The 25,655-nt window shown below is 39.1% G+C and overlaps 1 protein-coding gene across 3 annotated transcripts in view; it reads right to left on the bottom strand.

The window, feature by feature from the left end:
* Window positions 1–6,931: 6,931 nt before the first annotated feature.
* The window catches only part of ranbp10 (RAN binding protein 10), a 44,966-nt gene continuing 26,242 nt past the window's right edge, over window positions 6,932–25,655 (bottom strand). Inside the window, exons 1-13 of one of the 3 annotated variants that reach the window (XM_080870421.1) lie at window positions 24,987–25,131; window positions 20,300–20,467; window positions 20,154–20,176; window positions 17,761–17,945; window positions 16,742–16,854; window positions 16,450–16,558; window positions 16,163–16,311; window positions 15,864–16,074; window positions 14,416–14,555; window positions 14,113–14,261; window positions 12,848–12,959; window positions 10,856–10,997; window positions 6,932–10,532 (exon numbers count right to left, since the gene is read on the bottom strand). In XM_080870421.1, coding sequence (XP_080726547.1) covers window positions 10,867–10,997; window positions 12,848–12,959; window positions 14,113–14,261; window positions 14,416–14,555; window positions 15,864–16,074; window positions 16,163–16,311; window positions 16,450–16,558; window positions 16,742–16,854; window positions 17,761–17,849 — 1,203 coding nt within the window. In that variant the 5' untranslated portion in view covers window positions 17,850–17,945; window positions 20,154–20,176; window positions 20,300–20,467; window positions 24,987–25,131 and the 3' untranslated portion in view covers window positions 6,932–10,532; window positions 10,856–10,866. Of the gene's footprint in view, window positions 10,533–10,855; window positions 10,998–12,847; window positions 12,960–14,112; window positions 14,262–14,415; window positions 14,556–15,863; window positions 16,075–16,162; window positions 16,312–16,449; window positions 16,559–16,741; window positions 16,855–17,760; window positions 17,946–20,153; window positions 20,177–20,299; window positions 20,468–24,472; window positions 24,599–24,986; window positions 25,132–25,655 lie in introns of those variants that run through there. The other 2 variants (XM_080870422.1, XM_080870420.1) reach the window with 2 other exon arrangements.

Raw genomic sequence — 25,655 nt, 5'->3', positions numbered from 1 at the left:
TTTCCTCCCCTCCACAGCTCCTCTCATTCTCCTTTTTCCTTAATTTCCTATGCTCTCATTTTCTCGTTTCTTTTACTTTCTCCCCTTCCCCCCTCTCCTCGTCTTCTCTCCCAAATCTTTTACTTTCCTTCCATGTCCTTTCTTTTCAACAACTGTCCCAATTTCTTACCTACTTCCCTTTCTTTTTCCTTCTCTTATGATTATCCCATCCCTTTATTCCTCCTTTTTCATTCCTCTCCTATTTCTTTTTTTTCTCCCTCCTTCTTACCACCCCGTTTCCCCTTTCCTTTAATTTCCTCTTTTCTTTGCTTTCATATCCTGTTTCTTTTTTACTTTTACCTTGCTTTCCTTGCCTAAGTTAACTTTCCTTTCCTTCCCTCCTTCCTTGACCTTACCTTTTTTCCCTCCTCTTGCTTCCCTCATCCTCATCCCGCAGAGATCCAGCTTTATTGGCAGAGCTTTACAGATCCAATACCAGGAGATTAAACTAGTGTCCTTTTCCTCTTCTGTTATTAAAACAGCCGCTCAGCAAAGAGGGATCCACGGAGAAACATCCACGGTGAGACTTGTGTTTCTGTGTGAATTGCATGTGTGCTGTACAGTAGTTATCGGTGCATTATTATCCTAGCAGCTCACAGATTAATTCATCAAGGCTGCTTCATCTCTCCCAGAGTACGTTTTTTCTTTTCTTTTCCTGTTTGCATCAACATGAACAGATCCCAAGTGCCTTGATGTTCCTGGATGTTTACACCATGTGTGAAGAAGGAATAAAAGAATGTTGATTTATGTAATGAATGCAGTGAAATAAAGTGCAAACACATCTAAGTCAGTCACACAAGTGTGTGATTAGCTTGTGTGACATATTCATGTCATTTGCTGAACTGTGAGCGGTAACTTCTGCTCTTTAGATAGAATATGATCATTCCTCTTCACTGTAAATGTGTTCGTAATAACTCCTCTTTTTACACAGATTAAACATCACGACAGTGTAGTATGCTGTGGAAGACTAGTGATTTTGTTGTTGTAAATTCATGTTTTTGACAACAGAGTCACAGTCTACCTCGGTATTCCACACCTGGACATCTTTCCTTCTAATTTCCAGTCAGCCCCTGGATGTTTTTCTCTTTGAAATGTGAATCCACGTTGCTGATTCATATGGAAAGCTACACTTCAGGTTTGCTGTTGGTAATGTTGAGAATGCCTTGTCAGTATATACAATACACACCTGGATTATGCACACCAGCACTGGGATCAGTGGGAGATGGTTGGGGTGGATGATGGGCATATGAAGCTCCTGCATGTCCCACTTTTGCATTATACCTTTCTCTGTGTTTGAGATTAAAAGCACTGTGGTTCCGGTCTGGAAAAGACTGTAATCATTTAATGTAATGAAAAATCATGTGTCTGAGGATGTGTGTACATTTTTTTTCCTGTATTCTCCTCTGAACTGAACTGTTTGTCAAATATTTGCTAAAAGTTCTGCTGCCATTTGAAGAATTTTGCAGAGTGCATTCAACAATAGATGTCTACCACTGCCACGGTTAATTTGGTGTAGAATTGCTGCTTTTGGATTTAATTTGCTGCAGTTGCAGCTGAGATTTATTTATTTATTTTTAAACTGGTTCAGACGTGTTTTAGACCCTTAGTTCATTTCTAGTGAAACATTTTATTTTGGAGCAAGTAAAAATTTGAGTCTTTGCTGTTCAGATTTTATTATGGCCTTGTGATGCAGTCCTGTGGTATTTTAGTAGTCTCCCACGTGTCACTTATTGATTGTTCACTTTGGCCTCACCATTGTGGTCACTGACTGAATTTGGGGATGTTTGCAAACACCTAAAACTTTCAGTTATATTTACTTGAAAACTTCAAGCAAAATACTTTTTGCTCTCCAGGTGTCATCTGCCTCAAATCTCCACCTGTTTTCTTGTAAGGTAAGTACTGTAAACATTTACAGTTCCTGAACTCGCCTCTTTGTTGTCCAGATTAAATAAAATGTTGAGGTAAAAATTTTGCTCCTAGCATTAAAGTGTTTCCTGCGCACTCGCAGAGCAGAGAAAAAGTCATGTTTCTGTGCCGACACTTCTTGTACATGATTTGTACTGCCATGTGTACATTTTCACCTGTACCTGAAATAAAATGAGAGCCTGGAGCCCTTTGGTGTGAGCTGATTAATGTTCCGCGCTCTGCATATTCCACCCCATTGTACATCTCAGCCAGACTCCAACTGTGGCAATCAATTCAATCAGCAGTGCTTATGAACCCATTACAATCTAGCTGAGAGCAGGCGGGGGCTGCATCCTTCGACTGGCCTCAGAGTAATTACTATTTAGTCAAGCCAAAAAGGATGGATGGATGGATGGACTAATAAAACACATCCTTAATCACTTCATGTGACTATGAATATGCATTACAGTGACTAGGCAATAGGAGTGGGTGTTGTGATATTTACACCCCCTTTGAGAACGCCATAGCACGTTGCCATGGTGACTAACATGTCTTCAATTCTGAAGGCCAGAGGTCTTGCGGTGTTGCGAGGATGCCTGCAGGCCTCCAGGGTCTAATATATGATGTTGGAAATTCACGGGCGGCAGCGCAGCCAGAAACAGCCGAACCACTCTCACCTCGCTCGTAATTACAGGCTCAGCTCTCGATCTGCACAAGAAAGGGTATTTAACAGTGCCGTGAGTGAAATTTTCAAGCATGTGTTTGAACCTCTGACCTCCCGATGACCAACATGCATTTCTGTGTCACTCAAGCAGGAGTCGTACTTCTAGGGGCTTCTGAGAGCCGCACACGTGGGAGTGCTCTGATGAGGCATTTATTGTTTACTGCTTCTTTTTTAACCCCTCAGCATCCACTTTTTAGACCTCTTTATTTCCCCTTAGGCAGCTTCAAGGCTGGCAAAATCCCATTCACGGCACTCAGTACTCATTTCACTTTGTTTCTACTATTCATTACGTGTTGTTTCGTGCATCACTTTATACAGATTTCAAACAATTTTTTTTGCACATAAAACCTGCAGCGAAACAGATCAGTGGGGTTAGAAAGGTGAAGTGTACCAAAGCAAAATTTACACTTCTTTACATATTTCTATTCTGTTCTGCTGCAAGGACACTACTCTTTACAAGAGAGAACCAAATGCACCCACTCCTTAATCAGCCTTGACCTAACAGCTACTGAAATTTTTTTTATTTGTATTCAATTCTTGTAGATTTAAAAGCCTCAATGCACAATCATCTAAATCAACATGTGGTGAGAAGAGATGAAATACTGATAGAAAAAAGTTAAAAGTTTGGTTGGTTTTAAAGCTTAGTTGAATATTTTGAGACCCAACCCTGTTTCACTGGCTCTCCAGCTTCAGAGTACACAGACTGGCTCGTTACAAAAAAACATTTAGTCACGCTGGAACAACACATCAGGTGTGTTTCACCCCTCAGGAATCTAAGTGACATTTTTACTCCATATAATGATTATTTTGACCATATTGATGAGCATTAATGAGCACTACACTTACCTTTTTATACGTTGTTGTTTCTTTCTTTGTTTTTGGTGCTTTAAGCCAGCTATGACGCATACTGTAGGTAGTCTGGGTTAAAACGTATGCCTCTTGTGATTATGAAAAATATCTTCCACAGGAGAACATAAAATCAAACACCTTACCTGTAACTGTCTTTGTTTTCATTTAAAAGGGCTACTGCATGAACTGAGTAAAATATGTGCTGATCTGATTATGCATAAAGCATTCCCAGCCTTCTCCTGCCCTCTGCTGTTCAAAGACTGTAAAACAATGTGACCCAATTATAAAAAAAAAATATCTGCAGACTGCTTGTACCACCACATATTTGCCATAAATGCTGGTTTGTATGATAGGAAACCAAGTAGTCATCCAGAGGGAACATATATTCAAGGTCTTTAATGTTTACTAGCTTAAAATGATGTTTTCCAAGTTTAAAATAGAAATCATGAGATCCTGTGAAATCCCTTCAATCATGAACCATATGGTAGCTGAAGGCAGAGGAACTCAGTATTGCCTTCTAAGAGTTTCTTTGAACCACTGGACCATCTTATCCTAGAGCTTCGGCACTTTATAGGGAATGACCAGAAGTTTATGAAATCCATCGTCTAACTCACATATTTTTACACATAAAGGAAAATGAGGTACAGTAGATATTACTGAGCCATAACTTTGAATAATGTCAAGGCTGAAGTTTTTCTCCAAACACAGGGGCTATTTCAAAGCAAAAAAGATTTCTCCGTGCAATCAGAGATATTCTCCTTAAATACAGTGACATGGTGGAATATCTTGAATATTTACTGCTTATTTGGAACCACTTAATCTTTAATCATACATTTATATATATTATGGTACACAGAGAAGACGTTTTGGCAGTATTATGATATTCCCTCCACCTGTACTTTGGACCCAGTGCAGACACCACTGAGTCTACCTGCTCTATGCTCCCTTATAGTTGACATCAACTCTTTCCTGGAAGCAGGATTGGTGCCTTCCAACATTAAAAGTGCCTCAGTCACTCCCATCCTCAAGAAGCCAGGTCTGGACCCTGATGACCTTAAAAATTACTGACTGATCTCCAACCTTTGTTCTTTAGCAAAATCTTGGAAAGCAGCCACCCAACTCAATCAACATATGTCCAACCATAAGGTGGACATATGAACCATTTCAGTCTGGTTTCAGAACCAGATCTAACCTACTCAAGATCAACAGTAATAAAACAGAGCTCTTGGCTGTGGCCCTCAGGGCCCTACTTTGAAAGACTGTTGCACCATCTCACCATCCCCAGAATTTCGCAACTTGGGTTTCGATCTAGACTCCACACTTTAATCCCAGGCTCAAATCTGTCACTAAAGCAGTGGGTTTTTTTTTGCACTTAATGAACATCTCTTAATTTCGGTCATTGCTCACTGACTCCATAGCAGAGCCCCTCATCCATGCCTTTGTTACCACACAGCTGGATTACTGCAGTGGGGTCCTGTTTGGGATCCCCAGCAAAGCCCTGGACAGGCTCCAGTATGTCCACAACTCAGCTGCCAGGCTTCTAACACACTCTCTGGCAACATATCACCCCCACCCTCATAAATCTCCATTGGCTCCTGGTCAAGTCACACATCATTAACATCATCATCTGACTTATAAATCCCTCAATGCCCGGGCACCTCAGTACCTGTCCAACCTCCTTCACCTTTGGTTTCCTGAAAGGCGTTATACGAATCCAAGTCATTATAATGAGAGCCAAAGAATGTGAAAGGCTATAAATGACTTGATCAAAAAAACAAACTCCAGATGAGTCTAAACAAATTCATGGTAACATAGTTTGAAGAGTTTCATGAGAGGTGTTGTAGTCTGACTTGCACCCCATTTGAATGAATCCATCCTCTGCAGTGCTCTTCATTAAATATGGAAACCTAAAACCAAAGAAATGCATTTAGTGAGTTTTAGTGTAAAACACTGAGACTGAAAGTCAAGCATGGTGCGCGCTTTATGGTGTCCAACTGTGAGCAGAACCAGGAGAGGGCGATGTAGCTCTATGTAAAGATCACAGCATATATTCACATAATCAGGAAGATAATAAGCTGACCTTACCAGTGCAATGAAATAGATGAAGTCAAATTATCTACACCGGGAGATAAACAAGACTCTTACTCTTTGAGCTGTGCAATGGTCATTGCTTCAGAGCCTGAAGTAGCTGAAGCCGACACTGCTTAGAAGAGGTAGTTGCTCTAATCACAAGTCAAAGAGGCCAGACTGAAAAACAAAATGAAGACCCTGCAGTCACAGTGGCAGGTAGGCTGGCATTTAGAAATGCTCAGTTAGTATTAAGGAGCTCAAAATATGGCAAGAAAATATCCCCCATAGCATTACACCATCAGGCTGAAAACAGATGGGTACACACTTTTCTGTTTATGACCCCACCATCTCAATGTTAAACCTGAGACTCATCACAACATTTTTACCAATCTTCTGGCTTCAGTTTGGGTGAGACCATGAAAATTCTTCTGCTTCTGTAGCTCATCTGCTTAGCAGTCCACATGTTGTGAGTCCATAGATGCTTTTTAGCATACATTGTTTACAGCCATTAACAAGGCATGACTATGCCTACATGCCTAAATGCACTGAGGTCAGGCCTGGACTGATAATCTGGCGTACCGGGGATTTTCCCCCGTAGGCCGATGCACTTTTGGGCCAATGAGCCAGTCTGAAGAGCCCCTGACAGCAGTCCATTGGTTCATTTTCATGCTGACACTGGATTGCCCAATCAAATCTCTTAATACAACCAGCCCCTCTCCTACCTTTGCTGTAGGAAGACACAAAGAAGCCATTGGGTTGGTTGATTAAAGTGCTATAAAGTGCAGTTGAATAGGTTTAACTAATGAAGTATTTGGTGAGTTTATTATTTATAAGATAACAATAGTGAAATAAGCAGATGTGTCTAAATTTTTAGATTATACTCTACTAACATTAATGTTTTGTACAAGTGTTTACAGCTGTCATTGCCTCTCACTCACAAACGAACTCAAATCCTGAGAAAAAAAGAAATTACACCAAATAAAAACGGGACACCGATCATATGCTTATGGATGTATTTTAATAAAAATAATTCTGTCAAAATTAAACAGAAAACATTTCTTTTTTTTTAACATAGTTCCAGTACATAGTTTTTTTTTGTAATTATCATTTTTCCTTTTTTTTTATATTGTTTTAAAGGTTTTACAAGTCATGCTAAGTAGAGGGTAACTCATTTCACATTTTTAAAACATTTTTATTTTTTTCCTAAAACTCAAAAGTGAAAATCTGAAACCAAAATCATGATAGAAGTCAACTGTGCACAGCTGCGGCGCCTAAATCAGTTTCTCCGGCCTCTCGGGAAGCCTCGGAGGCCTCGGGCTCGTTTCTACAACTGCTCGCATCTCCTTTCCTTCTAACGGTCACTGAGCATGTCAGTGGCTGGATAATGGGGATAATGGGGGAAAGCTGTGTGGTAACACCGCTGAGATGCAGCCCAAGTCCAAAAACAACAGGACAGCAGCAAGATTTTTTTTCCCCCCCCTACAGGTGTGTAACAGAGGTTTCTCTTTCAATAGTGTGTAACAGAAGTCCTGTACAGCTGCAGAGGCAGATGCTGTGGGTGTGTCTGTATGTGTAGTTATTAGAATAAATCCTACATTAGCAGAAGGTGTTTAGAAAAACAAAAACAAAACACCAGCTAAAAAGATATGACCACATAACCTAGACGGAAAATCTCTTATGAATAGAAATACACACTTCAGGGTGGATCAGCACGCCGCTCGCCAGGTCACGACAAAGCAGACAGAGACAACGTTTCGTCAGTCACACATTATCCGTCCACTTTGTAGAAAAGAAATCATTTCATATGTTTACAGAGGAAAACATGTTTATCATTAAAACCAAATAATGAAACACATGTGACTGGGGTGGTAGTTAAACTTAATGCTTCCGACACACGGGAAAAATGAAGTGAATAATGCTGCAGCGTGAGCCAACTTTACAGAGCTAACATTGTGAAAGTAATTAACGGGTTAGTTACTCAATTAATGTTTTATTCTATTGTGACTGGCTGCCATTTTTGTTGTGTAGAAACAGTATCAACCTGAGAAAGTTGAGTTGATGAAAACAAAAAGCTTTGAATCCACATGTTTAATAGTTCCTGTGAAATCCCTTCAAGATTTCCATTTTAGCTTTTCCAAATACTAAAGAACGGAAAAAATATCAGTGTTACCTCCAAATATATTCTAACTCAAGTGTGGCTCCTGTAAAATAAAAATGAAGCCAAAAAAGAGCCATTAAAGCATAAACGACTGAACTTCAACCAGGCCTGCTAACACGTTAGCTCATGTGTGTTACAGAAAGGAACACAGTGGCTTTTTGGTCTTTTTTGTTTTTGCAAACATTTAAGAAATATTTTAGAAATAACGTTTTGTACTATTCGGCTATGTGAGCTTAAAAGCAGCTGAGCCCGCTAGCAATGTAGCCAGGTAGCATGTGGTCTTGCTAAAACAAAGGCTAGTTACTGTACAGTGTGTTGAGGAGCAGCAAAATGATTGGCTGATTCAAAAGAATCAACCTTGTCAGCCACCAGTTAGTGAATTAGTTTGTGTTTTAGCTGCGTAGTTTCAAACAAAGTCCTTAGCAGACAAAATAAAGATGGCTTCTCTAACATGTAGGTGGTGAGGTACAGCTAGTTAGTAAAAAACTAGCTAAAGCACTAACCAAAACTTACTTGATGATATTAGTGAAGCCTAACAGGCCTTTTTCGTCCAAGCAGATATTTTAAGTTGTCATGAGAAAAGTTACTTTTGGACCAAGTTTTAATGATGGCTCAGTTCTATTACACATAAAAATGGAGCCTTGTCTGAGTGGTTTCATTTGTTTTCTTACAAATTATATCTGTGTTTATCTCATAATAACCCAGAGTCTCTGCTGTGGAAAAAGGTCTAAGGGTGCCGAAGCTGACATGAAAACTGTGAACTGACCGTGTAAAACTGAGTAATTTAAAGTCGTAATATCTTCTTAATTAATTTGAATATCAAGCCAAGTGAGAAGTGTCTGGAAGCGGTATTTTGTACTTCTGTTCGTACTGATCTGACTCATACCTGCCAGCATTTTGGTCTCGAACACCCAGAGATTTGTTGATGTCATGCACTGTATGACATCTACCACCGTCTACCTCGGATCATGGCTTGCTGCCCTACGAAACTTCTTACCCTAATGTTCTATTTCAATCTGCAGTGTTTGTACTACTGCACTAATATTGACTGCATTTACCTGTCACACACATCCTGGTTGTTATTCTTTAAGCGTGTTTTAAAGTGGTGCTCTCGTCTTTGTTGACGGGTAAAGCATTAAAGGAGCAACAGCTAACACAGGAATCCTGCCTCTGCAGGGAGCTGTTGCAAAGACACGCCTTGAATCTGTTTTGGCTGATAATATGTGTAGTATGTGGACTGCATGTAGATAGTAATTGAGAGACAGCTAAGAATACTCGGACAAAAAAAGCAAACTTATTATGCAGCTTTAAGTATGAGGGAAATATTGTAAAAACAGGACTGTTGGCAGGTATAACCTGACACCAAAACAGGAAGTAGCGGACCTGAGCACTGTCTTTACTTGCATGTAAATCTCATTGTGGCCAGCAGCTAGCCTGAAGGGTAAAATGACTGTTTTACCATCATGTTATTGTACATATTGAAAAGAACTCTGGGACTAATTTGTTTTACAAACCTAAAGGGCTCTGTGTAAGGCAAAAAGAGAGAAACTTTCCCAACAACCAGAACTGGTTTTCACAATCTTTAAAATCAAAACGAAAGATCACACAGTGCTCCCTAAAAAACTACACGTGTGTTCGGAAGATGGTTTTCCTTTTTTTCTGAAACAGTGTTTGCAACAGCACATGCACACAGCAGGTCAGGCTGTGGAGGATGGCGAAGGAAAAAAGGGCAGCAGTAATTAAATCTCAGGGGGTGTGCCCTGAATACATACACACACACACACACACACACACACACACACACACACACACACACACACACACACACACACACACACACACACACACACACACACACACACACACACACACACACCGCTTGTTAAGCTGAGTTTGATACTGACTTCCTCAATACTGGCATCAAGGTGGCCATTAAAATAGTGTAAGACTTGGTCCTGAAGGCGGATGTTTTCGGTGCAGCTCTTGCCGAGCTCTGCCACCTGCAACCACATCGCTGATTGGTCGACGTTGTGGTTGTTACGGTAAAATCAAGGCTCCAACACCTCCAATATTCCACTGTAGTCTCTTGTCATCACCCTCTCTCCCGGCAGCGTTCGCAGCTACAGAGGACCTTCAATTATGTTTTTTTTTCTTTTACATGGGTAAAGTTTTAAGAAAGTCTCCTATTCTTTGGGTAAAAAATTGCTAGCTCGCACAGACATATTAGAGTATGACTTGGAAGCTTTGTCCAGTGAATTTTGATTTTCTTTGACTTTCTGGAATAATTTTCATGACGAGTTTGAACCCTTTTGTATTTCAAGATCCGCCGTGTCTAATTGAGAAAAAAAAAAAGGCCTATAGGCGTCACGATGACTGTGGAAACCAGCTTTTGGGTATTGTGGTCTGTGATATGGTAAACAAGAACATCAATACTGACAGCAGGGAGAAGAAATCCACCCGTTAAAACAGAAGGGAAGAATCAGAAGGAGGTTTACAATTTCTTTGTTCCAGGATGAGCACAACAAACTGACACAAAAGAACTAAAAAACAAAAGAAAAAAAGGCTAGATGAACAGAATAATAATTATCTTTAAATAGTGTCACACATTTATTTATTTTATAATACTAAATAAAAAGGAACCTTTCTTTTCTCTCTCTCTCCTCTGCCTCTCTTGCCTGTGCTGCTGGCTCGGTCTGATGGACAGCCAAATGCACCAACGCTCCTTCCTCCGTTGCCATGACAACTACCTGCTGGACATGTCTTCTCTCAGTGCTACTTAACAATAACCTGTGGGAGAGATGTGGGGTAATGAAATGAATGTAGCATGATTGATAGAAATACAGCGGGAGAGCATTTTATCCTTTTTTCCCCCCCCCATTTGAGGCATGTGTGCACATTAGCTGTAATTAAAGACAATAACAGATGGAGATGAAGGTTGTCCTCCATCCATACCTTTAAGACAAACATGCCAGTCACCATGCAAACCTTACTATGAGTCACATTCAGTGCCCCGTTTCAGACCTCAGATAATTACAGGATTTATAGGCTAAGCTTATTTACAATGTCCACCTCACATAAGGATGATTACTCCTAAATATGAATTTACACACCTGGACCTGGGCTAGTGCAAAAAGTTGTCTACTCTGGCGAAGGAGCAGGAACCAGACCGGACTCGGGCCATGAGCTGAACACACTCCGTGGCCTGACCGAGCGCTAGCATCAGTGGAGGCTGTTTAGGCAGATTTTGAGACTCTGATGAAGAAAAACACAAAGAATCACAAAGAAAGTAATCAAATATTCTTGCTCCTTTCTGCTTGGCTTGAGATAGTTTAGGTTTGCACTGATCATCTCATCTCATTTTTAACAGATATTACAGCTGTTTGTGAAAGGCAACATTTCTTACTGGTGGCAGAAAATGACAACTTAATATTCATATTAATATGAACCTTTGTATGCCTTGAGGGGAAAATCCAGTGAAAATATTAATAATGTCAGGATTGATTGATTTTTTTATTTGTTTTTTAGTAAATTTGCTACCTATGGCTAAAAGCAAGGAAATAAAAAGCAGAATATGTGAACATAACAAAGTTATTATAGTTTACCCCTTTCAAGTTGGTTTTTATTTTTGGTTTTATTTCAGTTTGTTTCCAGAGTGAATTTTCTTGTTTTGGGTTAGTTTTTATTGTTTGTTTAGTTTAGTTTCTATTAGTTTCAGTGTTAGTTTTAGTTTTAAAGGAAAATCTGTACAGGTATTACAATAAAAACAGAACTTTCTGAAGGTGTTTCAGGGTATTTCTTCTATATTTTCATTTCATTTTAGTTCGTTTTCCAGGTTCAAAATATCATTTCAGTTAGTTTTATTTATTTATTTATTTATTTATTTATTTTTTCAAAAGTCTAATTTCTATTTTTTAATTTAGTTAATTAAAATGTTTTTTTACACCTAGCTTTGAGCATAATAACCTTGGTACAAGCGATACACACTGTTCTAATACGTGAACATTAAGGGAATTAAGTGCTGACTTTCTTAACCACATGTCCTTTTGATTCACTGAATGCTTGTATAAATGCTGAGCTCTGTTAAAGATAGGAACCACCACACAATCTGGTTTGTTTACATTTAGCTCATTTAGCTAACATGCTAATGTTTTAGCATAATATCTTTTATAATTTTTAAAAACAACTTTCTTTAACCCTTTTCATTTATCTTTAATAAAAACAGTGCTCGCTTCCACTTTATGTGTATTCAAGATGTCAAGCAAACCCTGAAAATCTTGCCATACTGCAATCTGTCTATTGAAAGGTTTCTAGCCATAAACCTCTGTTCTTGGCTTTGAATGGTGTTTGATAACAATATTCTATAAAGACAAAGGACATTTTTTTTGGATTTCTATTCTTATATTCAACTGAAAATCCTCATTCTGTTGATCTTGTTGGAGTTGCATATGGAACTGCTGCAACAAAACAATGTCATCTAGCAAAAATCACTGTGTGTGTTGATTTAATTCTTGTAAAAAAGAAAAAAGAAAAAGACAAAAAGCAATCTTTGTAACATCAAATTAATTAGATGGCCACGAGACTTTAAAATACCATCTGTTGCTGCTTTCCTTGATTTAGAGGTAAACATTTTTGGCTTTTAATCAAAGGCAAAACCAGAATGAAGGCATTCTCTTAAAAAGTTTGAGCACATACGGTACTGTGTAAAAGTCTTCTCCATCATGTAAATCAAACATTAAAAGTAATTCTGCAGGAGCTAAACATATTATTTGTTGAATAAAAGAAAACATACTTTATAAAATGTATTAAATATAAAAACATTCTTGTATTTCTCCAAAGTAGGAAAGCTTAAAAGTGTACAGTTTAAAGCTTGTCAAATGTTAGAACTTGGAGGCATATTCGTACATTTTCAAGAGAGAATGAATAGTTTACTATGTTGTCGGGGCAATTTACTTAGGGGTCTAAATACCAGCACTGGCCCCTTCAGAGCTCTGATATTATCATCGTTAAGGTGAAGAAGACAGAAAGTCATATTTGTCTTTTCTTTGCACAGTTTTGTATGTATGAGCGGAACCCACAGAATATGTTTGTGCTTTGCTCTTTACCCAGTATGGCGCTGTTGAGGGCAGAGCAGAGTGACTCTCTCTGCGTAGGGTCTAACTGCTGGCCCACGGGGCAGTTCCAGGGATCTGAGTACGCTAGCAGGCTGAATGCATCCTACACAGAGACACAGCGAGAGACGCACACACACAAACACACACACAGATCCTTTGTGAATACAACACAGCTGAATCCCTGCAGTGCAGAACACTCTCCAGCTTTGGATTTCCTTAATAGCCCTAAAGCTACAAAGTATTCATTAACATTCTGGGCACCAGCTAACGAGACACAACTGTTTGGCCAGTATAAATTATGAAGACAAGTCATAAGAGCTACTGTCCTGCGTTTACTCATTTCATAGTCTTTCCTGTCATGTCTTTATCCTATTATACCGACAGAAAACTACTATAACACTTAGAGTTAGACAAAAAGAGAACAGGCGCCTTAATCTATCCTAACCAGGCTCTTTTCATTTTTTGTTTCCAATATTCACCAGTCCACAAACACTAAAACGTGGATAACCTAATGAGTGATCATAATATAAATAATACAAACAACTAATAATGCTATTCTAAGTATTCTTACTTTAATGAGGGTGATGACATGATAATGTTGCCTGCTGAGTATGCAAGTGGGTATTTAATGGTATATAGGCCTACATTTCTGCCCCCTGGTGGACAAAAATGAGAATGCCAAAACAGTGTCCCAGCACATCATTTCAATACATGCATAACCCTCTTTTGAAGTTTTAAAAAGAGGGGTATGTATGATAATATCAATACAAAATGATCAAATGATACTGGAAAAATGTTTGTTTTAAAACTCAAAAAAAAAAAAAACCTGAAGAAGTTTCACATATCCAAAAAAATCCAGAGATAAATGGTTTACTCTGGTCTTTTTAATTAAATGTTTTTTATTTACTTTTTCACCATTTTTATTTGTGTTTCCTTAAATTCTTGTCAGTCACCTGTAAAACACTTTAAACTGTAAAGATGAAGTGCCCTGCAAATAAAGACTGATTTAGGATCTTCCTGTACATTGGAAACTACTGCTTGTCAGAAATAACTTTGACTTTATCTGTTTTACAACAGCACATTATAAATCATAAGTCCGTCCAATTTCTGCAGCGTGCACAGAATACTATAACCAGGACTTTAACTGGTGCCAGCAGAAACAAATCTCCTCAGCCCACTCCTTGCATCACATCTGTTTTTTGGCATTGTAGCTGTTTGTTGAGCTCGAGCCCATGTGCAGTGGAATGTGTGTGTACCTGTAACATTTTCTTGTGTGTGGTATTCTTGCCGTACTCCTGACACAGCTGTTCGTTGAGCGCCTGCAGCTCCCGTCCAAACTGGATCATCCTCTCTGTGGCTGCTTGGTTCCCACCACAAAGCTGTCTGCTGTGACTACAAACCTCATCTGGTGGAGAAACACACACAAACGCACTGTAAAAACATCCTAAAGAAAGGTGGATCAAGTCTAAAGCAAGAGGAAATATAAAGGCTAGAAGCAGTATAAAGACCAAGACATTTTCAGGAGTGTGACTGAGTGCACGTGTGTATTCTTCGTGTACCTGTGACTCCATTGCCAATGCTGTTGTCGTCTGGCTGAAGGATTTCTTCATGTTTGTATGTTCCGTTCATGATCCGCGCCGAGGAGCCCTCAACAACGCCGTTGGTGTAGTGCTCTGCTTCGATCTCCATCTCACTGTCACTGCACACACACACACACACACACACACACACACACACACACACACACACACACACACACACACACACACACACAGAGTGTAAAAGACAATATTAAGGAACATTTTAGGCCTGGGTAGTATCACAATAATGAACTATTTAGAAAACATGCGATCTTTACTAACACCCCCCCCCCGTGCCAAACACCGCATTTGGAGCATCTGAACAAATATTCTGCACCCATTAACACCTTTATTAGCTTATGTTATCTATCTCTTATATTTATGCCTAAAATTAAATAATGAAGGGAAACATCCCCTGCCATCACTGAACGAACAACTGTCAGCAAACATAATACAACCTGCATCACCTCAATGTTTTGGTTTAACCTTGGGTTTGGGTTGGTTCACTTCTTATCATTGCCATTTTTAATCCAGCTGCACACCTAACCCGCTTCAGATTAGGTTACATTCAAGAACAACAACTCTAAACAAGTGCATACTGACCAGTTAATCTCTAGAAAATAACATCACCATTCCAAGATGATCCCCCAGACAATGTTATGCACATAGTCTATACTTTCTAGAGATTTTCTAATGGCTGTGTTTCTCTGATGAACATTAATAAAAAATATAGATTCTTAGGTCTTTGGTTTTTCCTCCTCCTGGCTGCAAGCGATTTAATTTTCCTGCAAGCGCTGCAGTCATCAAACAGGGCGGCTAAGCCTTTTACTTGTTGACCTTATATAACATTTGCAAGTAAGCTTACCTAATGGTTTGAATTATGCTTTTATATTTGTTCTGTACTTGCTCTCAGACCGTTTAAAGGGTTGTAGCTGAAAGAATAAGACTGATAGTGCTTTACAAGCCACTGTTCATTTAAATAGCACATTAAGTTTTTTAAGGTGTAATGACAGCCTTAACAAGCAAGCTGTTGGGTGCCCCAGCAACAAGTTAATTTAATGGAATACACAGCTGTAATTACAGTCCAATCTTCCTGTTTCCTAATGACAGAGCCGTGATACTGATGAGGCTATAAACGCACATTCTTGCCTCCTTCCTTTCTTGGATTTAAATGTGCTTAAATTAATATCATGTTTTTCAAGTCAAAGCACTTAAAGTGTTTGACTTTGACTTGCATGTAAGTAGACTTGCAGCTAGATTTGGTATCCCTGAATTATCGAGTTGATAACCACTTAGCTGGATTCCAAAAGTTAGGGTAAGTGAAATGAGATGAGGGAAAGATATCCTAGGCATGCTCAACTTGCACCACAGTACAGACTCCAGGTCTACACGTATCAGCTGTAAAACAAGCTGTCAGGGCTTCTCACCTGGTTTCCTGGGTGCTGTTGGCACTGTGCGGCTGGCTCTTGGTGGAATCGGAGGAATTGGACTCAGAGTAGTTGATGGATGAAGGGGAGGAGGAGGAGGAGGAAGAGGCAGAGGAGGATGCGCTGGGGTATTTGATGCTGCCGCTGCTGCTGTGGCTCTTTGACTTGTTCGGGGGAGTCACCCCATTACTACAGGTGGGGCTGTCTGAACCTGGTAGTGAGTAAAGTAGGAGAGGAAACAAAGACCTATAAATAAACTTAAAGGTAGAGGGAAAGCCAGTCCTGTTTGTGTGATGTACCTCCGGTGTGCAGGTGTGTGTTGCTGGCTCCGTGGTGGGGGCTGAGGCACGGTGAGCCGGGGTAACTGTCCTGGGACTTTGGGGAGCGAATCGTCAAGCAGCGAACCTCACTGTCTGTACCGTTCACCATCTCCACAAACTGGCGACACCTAGAGGCCAGTTTAATCAGTGTTACTGGTATTCACCGGACAATAAGCCATTTAAATATCAAGCAGATTTTACGTCCATAATAGCTGTGGCGGCAAATTCATGCTTGCCTTTGAACCCACCCTATACAGCAGACTTACTTCAACATGAATAGTAGATTGGGGTTGCGTTCTAACAGACCGGGATAAAGCTGCTGAGTTGCTTCTATGGCCTCACCAACCCGCCCTGCCAGCACTAGCTTCTGTATTCCTATTAGATGAAAAGCAGAATGGTTTTTACAATATACTCAACATCTGGAGAATTCAAGCTTTCAAAACAAACATTTGAAAGAGGCCAATACATCAACAGAGACAAGTAACACCCCACACCCTCTAATATAATAGAGAAAAATCTAATGATTCCCTTTGAGCACACACTGCTGTGTGCACTCACTCTGTCTGTTCTTTATAGATGTCTGGTCCTCTTGTATCATGGTCTCTGTAGCTCTGGCAAAGGCTGTTGCAGTGGCACAGTACCCATGGTGCACCAAGTAGCTGGAAACCATACTAGGAAAAAACAAGGTATATAATACAAAATAAAAAAAATCTTCCTTCTGATTCCTCCTCACTAACTTTAAGATTTTTATATCACATTTATCTTTCTCTGAAAATATCAAATTAGAAATATTTCATCTGTACGACGTTTACACCAAGAAAGGCAATGTGAATATGGACAGAATGGTTTAGGTGTCTTTAGAACTTTGTGACTGTGGCATACAGCTTGAAAACATCTGTCCAGAGTCAAGATAAATATTTATACACACATGTAGTATTTTCACTGTTTCATACAGGTTTAGAAATATAATGAAACCGCCGGCCAGCATTGCTTTTAACAAATATCAATAAAACAGGGGGAAAAAGTGTTTTAGAGATTGTTTCTCTAGTGGGATTTTTTTTTGCAGAAGAAGGAGAATGTACGTAGGATGACATGCCAAAGAAATATTCAGTGATATCAGTGTGGCTCCGTGGTGTGTATTTAACAGTTTTAGAATAACAGTGGAGCTCTATGGTTAAAGAAATAAGATATGCACACACAAAACTTAGTGGGCTGATTCGTTATTCATTGTCAGAATAAGAAACATTTTATTTTGTTTTCAAGAAGAAAACATCTTTCTGGGTACTTCCTGTTAAATATGAACTCAGCTGAGGGGAAATATTACATGATATCATTAAAAGTGCTAATGGCTCCAGAGAGACGAGCTCTCTTGAAAGGAAATATTACAATATGTTTTTATCCACTGGTCCTCCTCCACTGTAGATATGCTACTGGTATTTTTCCAATATTTTTTCTACCACCATCCTGCACAACATTGCTGCTGTCATTTTTATGGCTTTGAGATAAAGTATTATGGTGTGTGTGTGTGTGTGTGTGTGTGTGTGTGTGTGTGTGAAGGTGTTGGAGCTGAATCTTACTTCTGTAGGACGGCCTGCCACTCCCCCAGCCGCTCGCCTATGGGAAAGCGAGCGATCATGCCGTGGATCTTGGCCCGCCATTCGCTCATGTAGTCCTCAATGTCGAAGACAAATGGCTGCTGGCCAAAGTTGGCGTCTACGATCTCACCGGGGGTCTGAAGCCCCACAGTGGGGTACAGGTTGGGCTGGTAGAAACGTAAAATAGTAAACAGAACTGATTTGGCACTAAGCCACAATAATATTTACATATTATTTTAAAAAAATGAATACATTACAGCGTTGCATCAAACGCTTCAAAAAACAAAGCCTGAAGGGGAATTTATCATATTTTCCCCTATTTTATAGCATATCTACACTTATACAGTTGTTGGTGATCATACTAACAGTGATGATTTCCAACAATCGGGTCAGAGTACCACCACAAATTTAAAAGGTTTGGGATGCTGTGCAACAAAATTCAATGATTTGCAAATCTCATACACCCATATTTTATTCACAATAGAAAATAGAAAACATATAAAATGTTTAAAGGCAGACGTTTCATTATTTTAAAAAAAAAAAAAAAACCTAACTAATTTTGAATTTGATGGCAGCAACATGTTATAAAAAAGTTGGGATGGGACAACAAAGGGTAGTAGTACTTTATTTTTAGTAGTACTAAAAATAAAAAGCTCCAAATAATTTGATTAATTGGCAAGAAGTCAGTAACACGACTGGGTATAAAATGAGCATCAAAACTGTTTGAACAAATTATGGAACATTTTCAGAATAATATTCCTCAATGTAAAATTCCAAAGACTGACAATATATCAAAAAATTGAGGAAATCTGGTGAAATCTTTGTGCGCAAGGGGCAGTGTTGAAACTCTATAGTGGCCTGTCTTTAGTTCAAAAACTGAACACGTTTGGTGAATTGCGTCTTGATGCATTCTCAATTATCCAGGAAAGTAAAGTTGATTCTGTTCATCTGGACGTAGCGTTTTGTGGGAGAAACGTTTCGTCACTCATCCAAGTGACGTCTTCAGTCTCAGCTGACTGCAGGTTTCCTCAATCTTATAAACAGTACATTTGCATAATGACTGAAACCAGCCCACTGAAGGAACAATGCGCTGGGAGGTTGTTTATAAGACTGGGGAAACCTGCAGTCAGCTGAGACTGAAGACGTCACTTGGATGAGTGACGAAACGTTTCTCCCACAAAACGCTACGTCCAGATGAACAGAATCAACTTTTTGGTGACATTTGGTGAATAAAAAAAAATCAACACAGAAGATCCAGCACCCTGAATGCTACATCAGACAAGATTGGGACAATATTCCTCCTCAGTTTTCAGACTGTTGCTAAAAGAAGAAGGGATGCCACGCAGTGGAACATGGCCATGTCAAACTTTTTGAGAGGTGTTGCTACCATCTAATTCAAAATGGTGCATTTTGTCAATTTAAACATTTCACATGTTTTAAGTGTTGTGTTGTGAATAAAATATGGGTTTATATGATTTTCAATTTACTGCATTTCATATTTATTTGCATTTTACACTGCGTCCCATCTGTTTTGGAATTGGGTGTATACCCACCAACTCTGTGATGTGTGATGAGCTGTTCATGGCAGTTAAATTGTGACAGGATAGAAACACTGATGGTGTCTCTCTTAGGCGGAGCTTTAATGCTAACTAGCTGCACACGTCTGTATTTTAGTGGCTGTAAACAATCAAAATAGTTCTTACATGAAACTGCTCAAAACAAAGTCTGTGGACTTTTGATGTAACTTGGTCACAGTTTTTGAAAAGACATATTAATGCAGAGTTCCCCAAATGTATTTTTGTGCATTAAAGACCACAAAGTGCAAATTTGTTTTACAAAATTAAAAACTTGCTAACTGAGTAACCCACACCAAAACGATCTACATGGGTAAAAATACATAAACTTGATTTTGGGTTGTCCCAAAATCAAATGTCATCAAAAGCACTTTTGTTATGGAATACCTCAGGTTCCATAATAGACAAGAGTCACTGGACAAACAGCTGTTTGTTGGTTTTTGCAAAAAACAAAAAAACAACCCACTAACAGGATATGAAACTAACATCAGCACTCAGATGAAGGCTGCTTGGGTTAGATCCTGTTTGGTTTCTGCATGTACAGCTACTTTGAACTGTGGAGACTGTAGTCTAGTTTAAACCAATCTTTCCTTTTTGAAACATTCCAGTCATATCAGCCACTGGATCCAAAAACACAGAAAGGGTTTCTGACCCCAAATGGCAAAATAAACTGCAATTAGATGGGCAGCTGCACAGTTGATATCACTTACACGAAACAAAAATTATTAAAATTGGGCTTATTAATAAAAGGAAAGTGCTGAAGGGTTATGATGGGAAAACATGGCTATAATGAATACTTACGGGGAGGTCTGTGAAGGCAACACCTAAAGGACAGAAAGACAAACCCAGTTAGAGTTAAGAACGTACACACACATTGGTTCCAGTTGATGCTAAATGACATTCTATCAATTAATTTAAAATAAAAGGATCTTAACATGTACACCAACCTAAACTGATGCCATTTTTGGTGTAAAAGCAAGTGTTGTTAATGAGGTTGACGCAGCAGCCAATTACATCACCCGTGGTGAATGTCGGCCCGTATGGTTGGCCGGTCCCGGAGGAGCAGAAGGAGTGTCCGTCATCTCCATGGTAACCGTATGAGTGCTTGTCCCATCCTAAAATAGGACAAGGATTAGGATTAGTTCTTGCATCTCATACTTGAACCATGTGAAAAACGTGTCAGTAATCAAAACCTCGGTGACAAACACACAGTCTTACTGCTGCACGCATAAATTGGGAGCAGCTCAGTATGAAAAGTATAAGCAGCTGGGGTGAAGTGGCTTGCTTGAGGTCACTGCTAACAGGAAGGAAGACAGTTACTCATTGACTTCAGCAACTCAAATTTTCCCATCTGACTGCCGCTGCCTACAAGGCGGCTCATAAAAACTGACACTTTCTGAGTCTGCAGGCCGTCCTCCCGGATGGCCAGCAGGAGGACTTTGTCTGTGTAAAGAAACTGGTGAGTCACTGCCAACAGGAACAGCAGCACAGGAGGCTGCACCAGAAGACTAAAGGGCACCAGGGGAAGAGAGGAAGATCTCATGATGTACTAATTACATAAACCAATTTCTTGTTCCTGCTGGTAGTGATGCATGTGTATACAACAAAGGTGAGTCACTGGTAGCTTATTAAGGCAAATGAGTAAGAACTTAGCATACAGTGCAATAAATTCTATATTTGTTGATATTTTTCAAGTTTTTACAGATCTGGAATTTCTACAGATAAGCAGAGTGTTAAATTCCAGGCTGATAACGGTGCTTAAAACAACAGCCAAAGCTGAAACCGATGTTATCTTTATTTTTAAAGATTTTTTTTTTTATCCTTTGTATCAAGTCAACAAAGTCTGAAAATTTAACACAACAGATATGTATCTGCCTTTGTTATCGGTAAATACAATCTTATACGCTGATATCAGTCAATAAGGCTAATATCAGCCATTACTGATATTTGACCCATGTATCAGTGCATCCCAAGAAATTTCCTAATAACATGCTAAGAAACTTACAAAGAAAAGCCATCTACTTGAGTCCTAGGGATGGGGGAGACAGTCAATACAGCTTGTTGTGGTATGAAAACACAGGCATGACTGATCCCTAATCCCTCTTATACACTCTTGTTTTACCATTGTGAAATAATGTTTCCAGTGAAATAAAATACCAGTTGGTCACATTCCAATTAACTGATTCATTTGGACTTGAGAGCCCTTCGGATTAAGCAATATGTTCTTGTGACACAGCATCAACAGTTATAGCTATGTCCACAAGCTTCAAACTACATTTATAAACATTTAGCATCTTAGGCTTCTGAATTAGAAACCTAACATTTGCTAATTAGTAGTGCATTTACAGTTGAGGCTAATGTAACCACACTAAAAATAATAGTGCCAAATAACAGAATGAAAAAGACAATCCTGAATCAAATATTAAGTACAAGATGGTTTCAACTAAAACTGACTAGCAGTTGCTGACATACATTGTTATGGACCACAAAAAGACACATCTTATGCCTTCTAGGCTCATCGTGGGATCACTTGGGAGGATCCAGTACCCCAGGCATGCAACCAAATGTTTTAGTGTGTCTACAGCTGACCTCATAGACTTCTGTAAGTCTATATTCCACAGTTTTTCGGAATATTCAAGAAGAAACACTAAAAAGTATATGTGAAGGACACTTTACAGAAACCTTTATTAAAAACTATTATTACTATTACACATGTAATAGTTTTTAAATTGCAATTGCAATGGATTTTCTAGGGAGTCCACTTTTTTGTGTGTCTTTCCACATCATTTATTTCATCAGTAATGTCCAGACAGTTACTCCCACTTTGCTCAAGTCTGCCTCTTCTGTTGCAACTAAGACAAGGTAGCTTTCCTCAGCTCTTGTGTGTAGCCAAATATAGCACCACAGGGTTCTTGGGTATTTCATAACCTATTATCAATGTTAACGCTACCCATATGTCATCTGTTTATTTTGTAATTGTCAAACATTCACTTTTCTCAAAACAGCCTCCAGCGTGACAGTTGTATAGATGAATATCTACAACTAGTATTAAAGCACCTGTGTTATGACTTGCATCTTTCTAAGACACTCCATTTAGTTCCTGTCTTGCTACAGCTGCCCTGTTCAAAAATACTCTTTCCCATTTGTCTCTAACACACCGTGGATCCCACTTTACCAGCAAAGTTCTTGCAGTTAAAATAACTTAATGCAAGTTTTTCATGATAAAACTACAATTTGAGTCTGATTACAGTCTTAAAATTCTCCTAAAAAAGCAGCTTTTTGCTTAAATCAATCAGACATGTTTTAAGAAATGATGGGTATTCCCTATAGGAAATTGCCCAAGAAAACCTGAAGATTTCATACAGTGGTTTGTTCTACTTCATTCACAACCAGGATAATAGAAAGAGAAGTGGCACAGCCCAGTCCACAATTCAGAATGAAGACGTTGGAGATCAGCACTTCTATTTTGAAAAATAAACATAAAAACAGATGCTTCACAGATGTGGTATGAAGGTAGTAACTACGGTTGTATGACTTTATTTATTAGAAGATTGCTTTGATGAGTTTCCCCTTTTGAGGGAAATTTTTAAGAGTGCAATTGATCCTACCATGGATGATGTTGTCAATGCACATCAGTTATCAGCTGTACTAACTATTCAATAAGAATTATTAGATGATAAACTTGCACTAGTTCAGTGGTTCCCAAACTTTTTTGCGTGGTCCCCCTTTGTTTTACAAGAAAAATGTTCGCCTTCCCCCTCAAACATTTAGTAAACAATTAAGCAAATACAAGTAACCTGCAATAAATTACAGGTAGTAATAAAATAAACTACTAACTCTTTTACGCTACGTCCACACCTACATGGGTATTTTTGAAAACACAGCTGTTTCTGTTACTGTCCCTCCATTTAGAAAGGCAGAGGCATCACGGTGTAATTATTTTACCTGCAGTTGTTTTTTTCCCTGTGTAATAATATTCAACATTGCTATCAATACATTTTTCACAAAATGCCTCTCTGTGCAAAATGGGTTCAAAAACATAAACAACTGTGGGATACTGTTTGTCCGTGATTTGAACCAAGGGAACAAATCGTGGCAGGAACGACCTGATGTTATTTGTATCTGCTGTAACTAGAGCTGGGCGATATGAGATTTTTTCATATCACGATATGTTTTTTTCATTTCAGGCGATAACGATATCTATCACGATATAAGCCAAATAACTATATTTGTAAGATTTAAATGTGCCATTGCTCACAAGTAAAATGTGAAATAATCAGCAGCTTGTTTTTATTTAAATATTTATTTCCCATAATAAGTTCAACAGGGTAGATGTACTTAAGGAACATGAGACTTTTTCAGATAAATAAAGGCAAATATTACAAACTACACAAAAGGCAGCCGCTAAAGCGTTTAAGTTTCAAAATAGAACAAACGAAACAGACTAAATTGTCAATTCCACTTAGAAACAAAATATTAATTCTAAAAATAAATCTTAGTTTGTTTTACAGAAGAACAGACAAAATTGACTAACTTTTGTCAATATCAAATAAACTGAGAACTAAAAGGAAATTCTCAATCTCTCCTTGTTGTATAGCTTAGCTTTTCAAACAGTTTTAACAGTTACTTTAGTCTGACAAAAGCCGAATGACGAATTAGCGCTTCCAGTCAGAGACTGAGGCTACGTCCACGGGTATTTTTGAAAACTGAGATTTTCCATTTTCGTTTTAAAAAATAATCCCGTCCACACATAAAGGCAGAAATGAAGGAAAACGCTGCTATGAACATGCCAAAGCAGCAGGTGGCGCTAGATTCCTAACCGTGCAGAAATGTTGGCCAATCAGAAGTCTAGAAGCCTCGGTGGGAAAAAGTAAACAAAGCTGGGGCATAGAAGCAGAACCGAGTCGTATGTGTGGAGGGACAGTAACTGTGTGTATATGTAAGCATTTAAACACTTCAGAGAGTAGAATTAACAGTATTGTAGAAATTCATTTCACCGAAACAATAACGTGGCGCAGTGTGACGCATGCACCAGTTTATTGTATTTCCAGACTTGCTTTCGGCACAATTTACAGTGCACGCTACTCTGTTTTTTGTCAGACTTGAAATAGCCGAAATACCTTCACACTACGGAACTTCTATGGCTCTTCCGTTCGACAATCTCTCCGGCGTTGGAACCATCATCTGTTTTCTCTTCGGTCACGCTCGGTTGATTTTTCTAGTCGGCACACTCATTTCCTCCATTACCCGCTGGCTGCTCCCAAACAAGTCACGCGACGTGACGCTGCGGCTGTGATTGGTTCGGCTCTGTGCTACTTAATTTGGATTGGCTGACCTTTTTTTTTTTTTTTTTTTTAAGAGGACAAGAGCGGCGAAGTCTATCGCGATAGTTTAATTTCTCTATCGAGTAAAAGTTATATCACGATACATATCGTTATCGTTCTATCGCCCAGCTCTAGCTGTAACTTTACTGTATAAAGAGCTAACATCTCCAAAATGACAGGAGTAATTAGTCATTACAACAAGTGTGTGTGAACTAAAAATCAAGAATGTGGGATACTGTTTGTCCGTGATGTGCAGAGCCCAGCGCGTGCTCCCCACGAAGGGAAACACAATTCTGCAGGGGAGACCTACCTCGGCACTTGTGCAGGTGAAACCAAAGGGAAGATATGCTTCACCATATTTTCTAGTCTTTGGCTTCGAATGAAGTTGGTTTGGAAACATATTCAGCGATGCTTCATCTCCTGCTTTGCGTTTGAGTGGGCGCCTCGTGCTAGCAGTGTCCAAGCGTTTTTGTTTTCCCCTTTTCATACCACGCCCCCCCGCAATGGCTCTGCACCCCCCCCTAGGGGGAGGGCCCCACAATTTGGGAAGCTCTGCACTAGTTAACCCAGTGTGCTACCGGACAACTTGCTGAAAATGTGCTTCAGTACATTCCTATTAAAAATGTTCTTGTTTTTATGTTTTACGTGTTGTTTGGAATCATTACACAAGTAAACACCAATAAAATAAAGTGGTACAGTATAACTGACAAAAGTGGGACCAGCAAAGCCAATAATCCAAGGCAATAACAACCCGTATGACCCTTCAAAATAAAGGTATAAGCTTTACACACAGCTTGGCACAGTATGGAGTGCTACAGACTGCAAGATGCAACCACCATAAAGTACAGTTTAACCTAAATAATTCTATACCGCTCTTTGAGAGGATGTAAAACGACCATATAGGATGACATGTCTGTATTATCCTGCCTGTCTAAGACAAATAAAATGATACTAGTATCGATCTGTTATTAATTCCTGT

This window comes from Rhamphochromis sp. 'chilingali', assembly GCF_963969265.1.
Source record: "Rhamphochromis sp. 'chilingali' genome assembly, chromosome: 2".
NCBI lineage: Eukaryota > Metazoa > Chordata > Actinopteri > Cichliformes > Cichlidae > Rhamphochromis > Rhamphochromis sp. 'chilingali'.
Note: the sequence above shows the minus strand (reverse complement) of the source record. Positions and strands in the feature narration are given on the sequence as shown.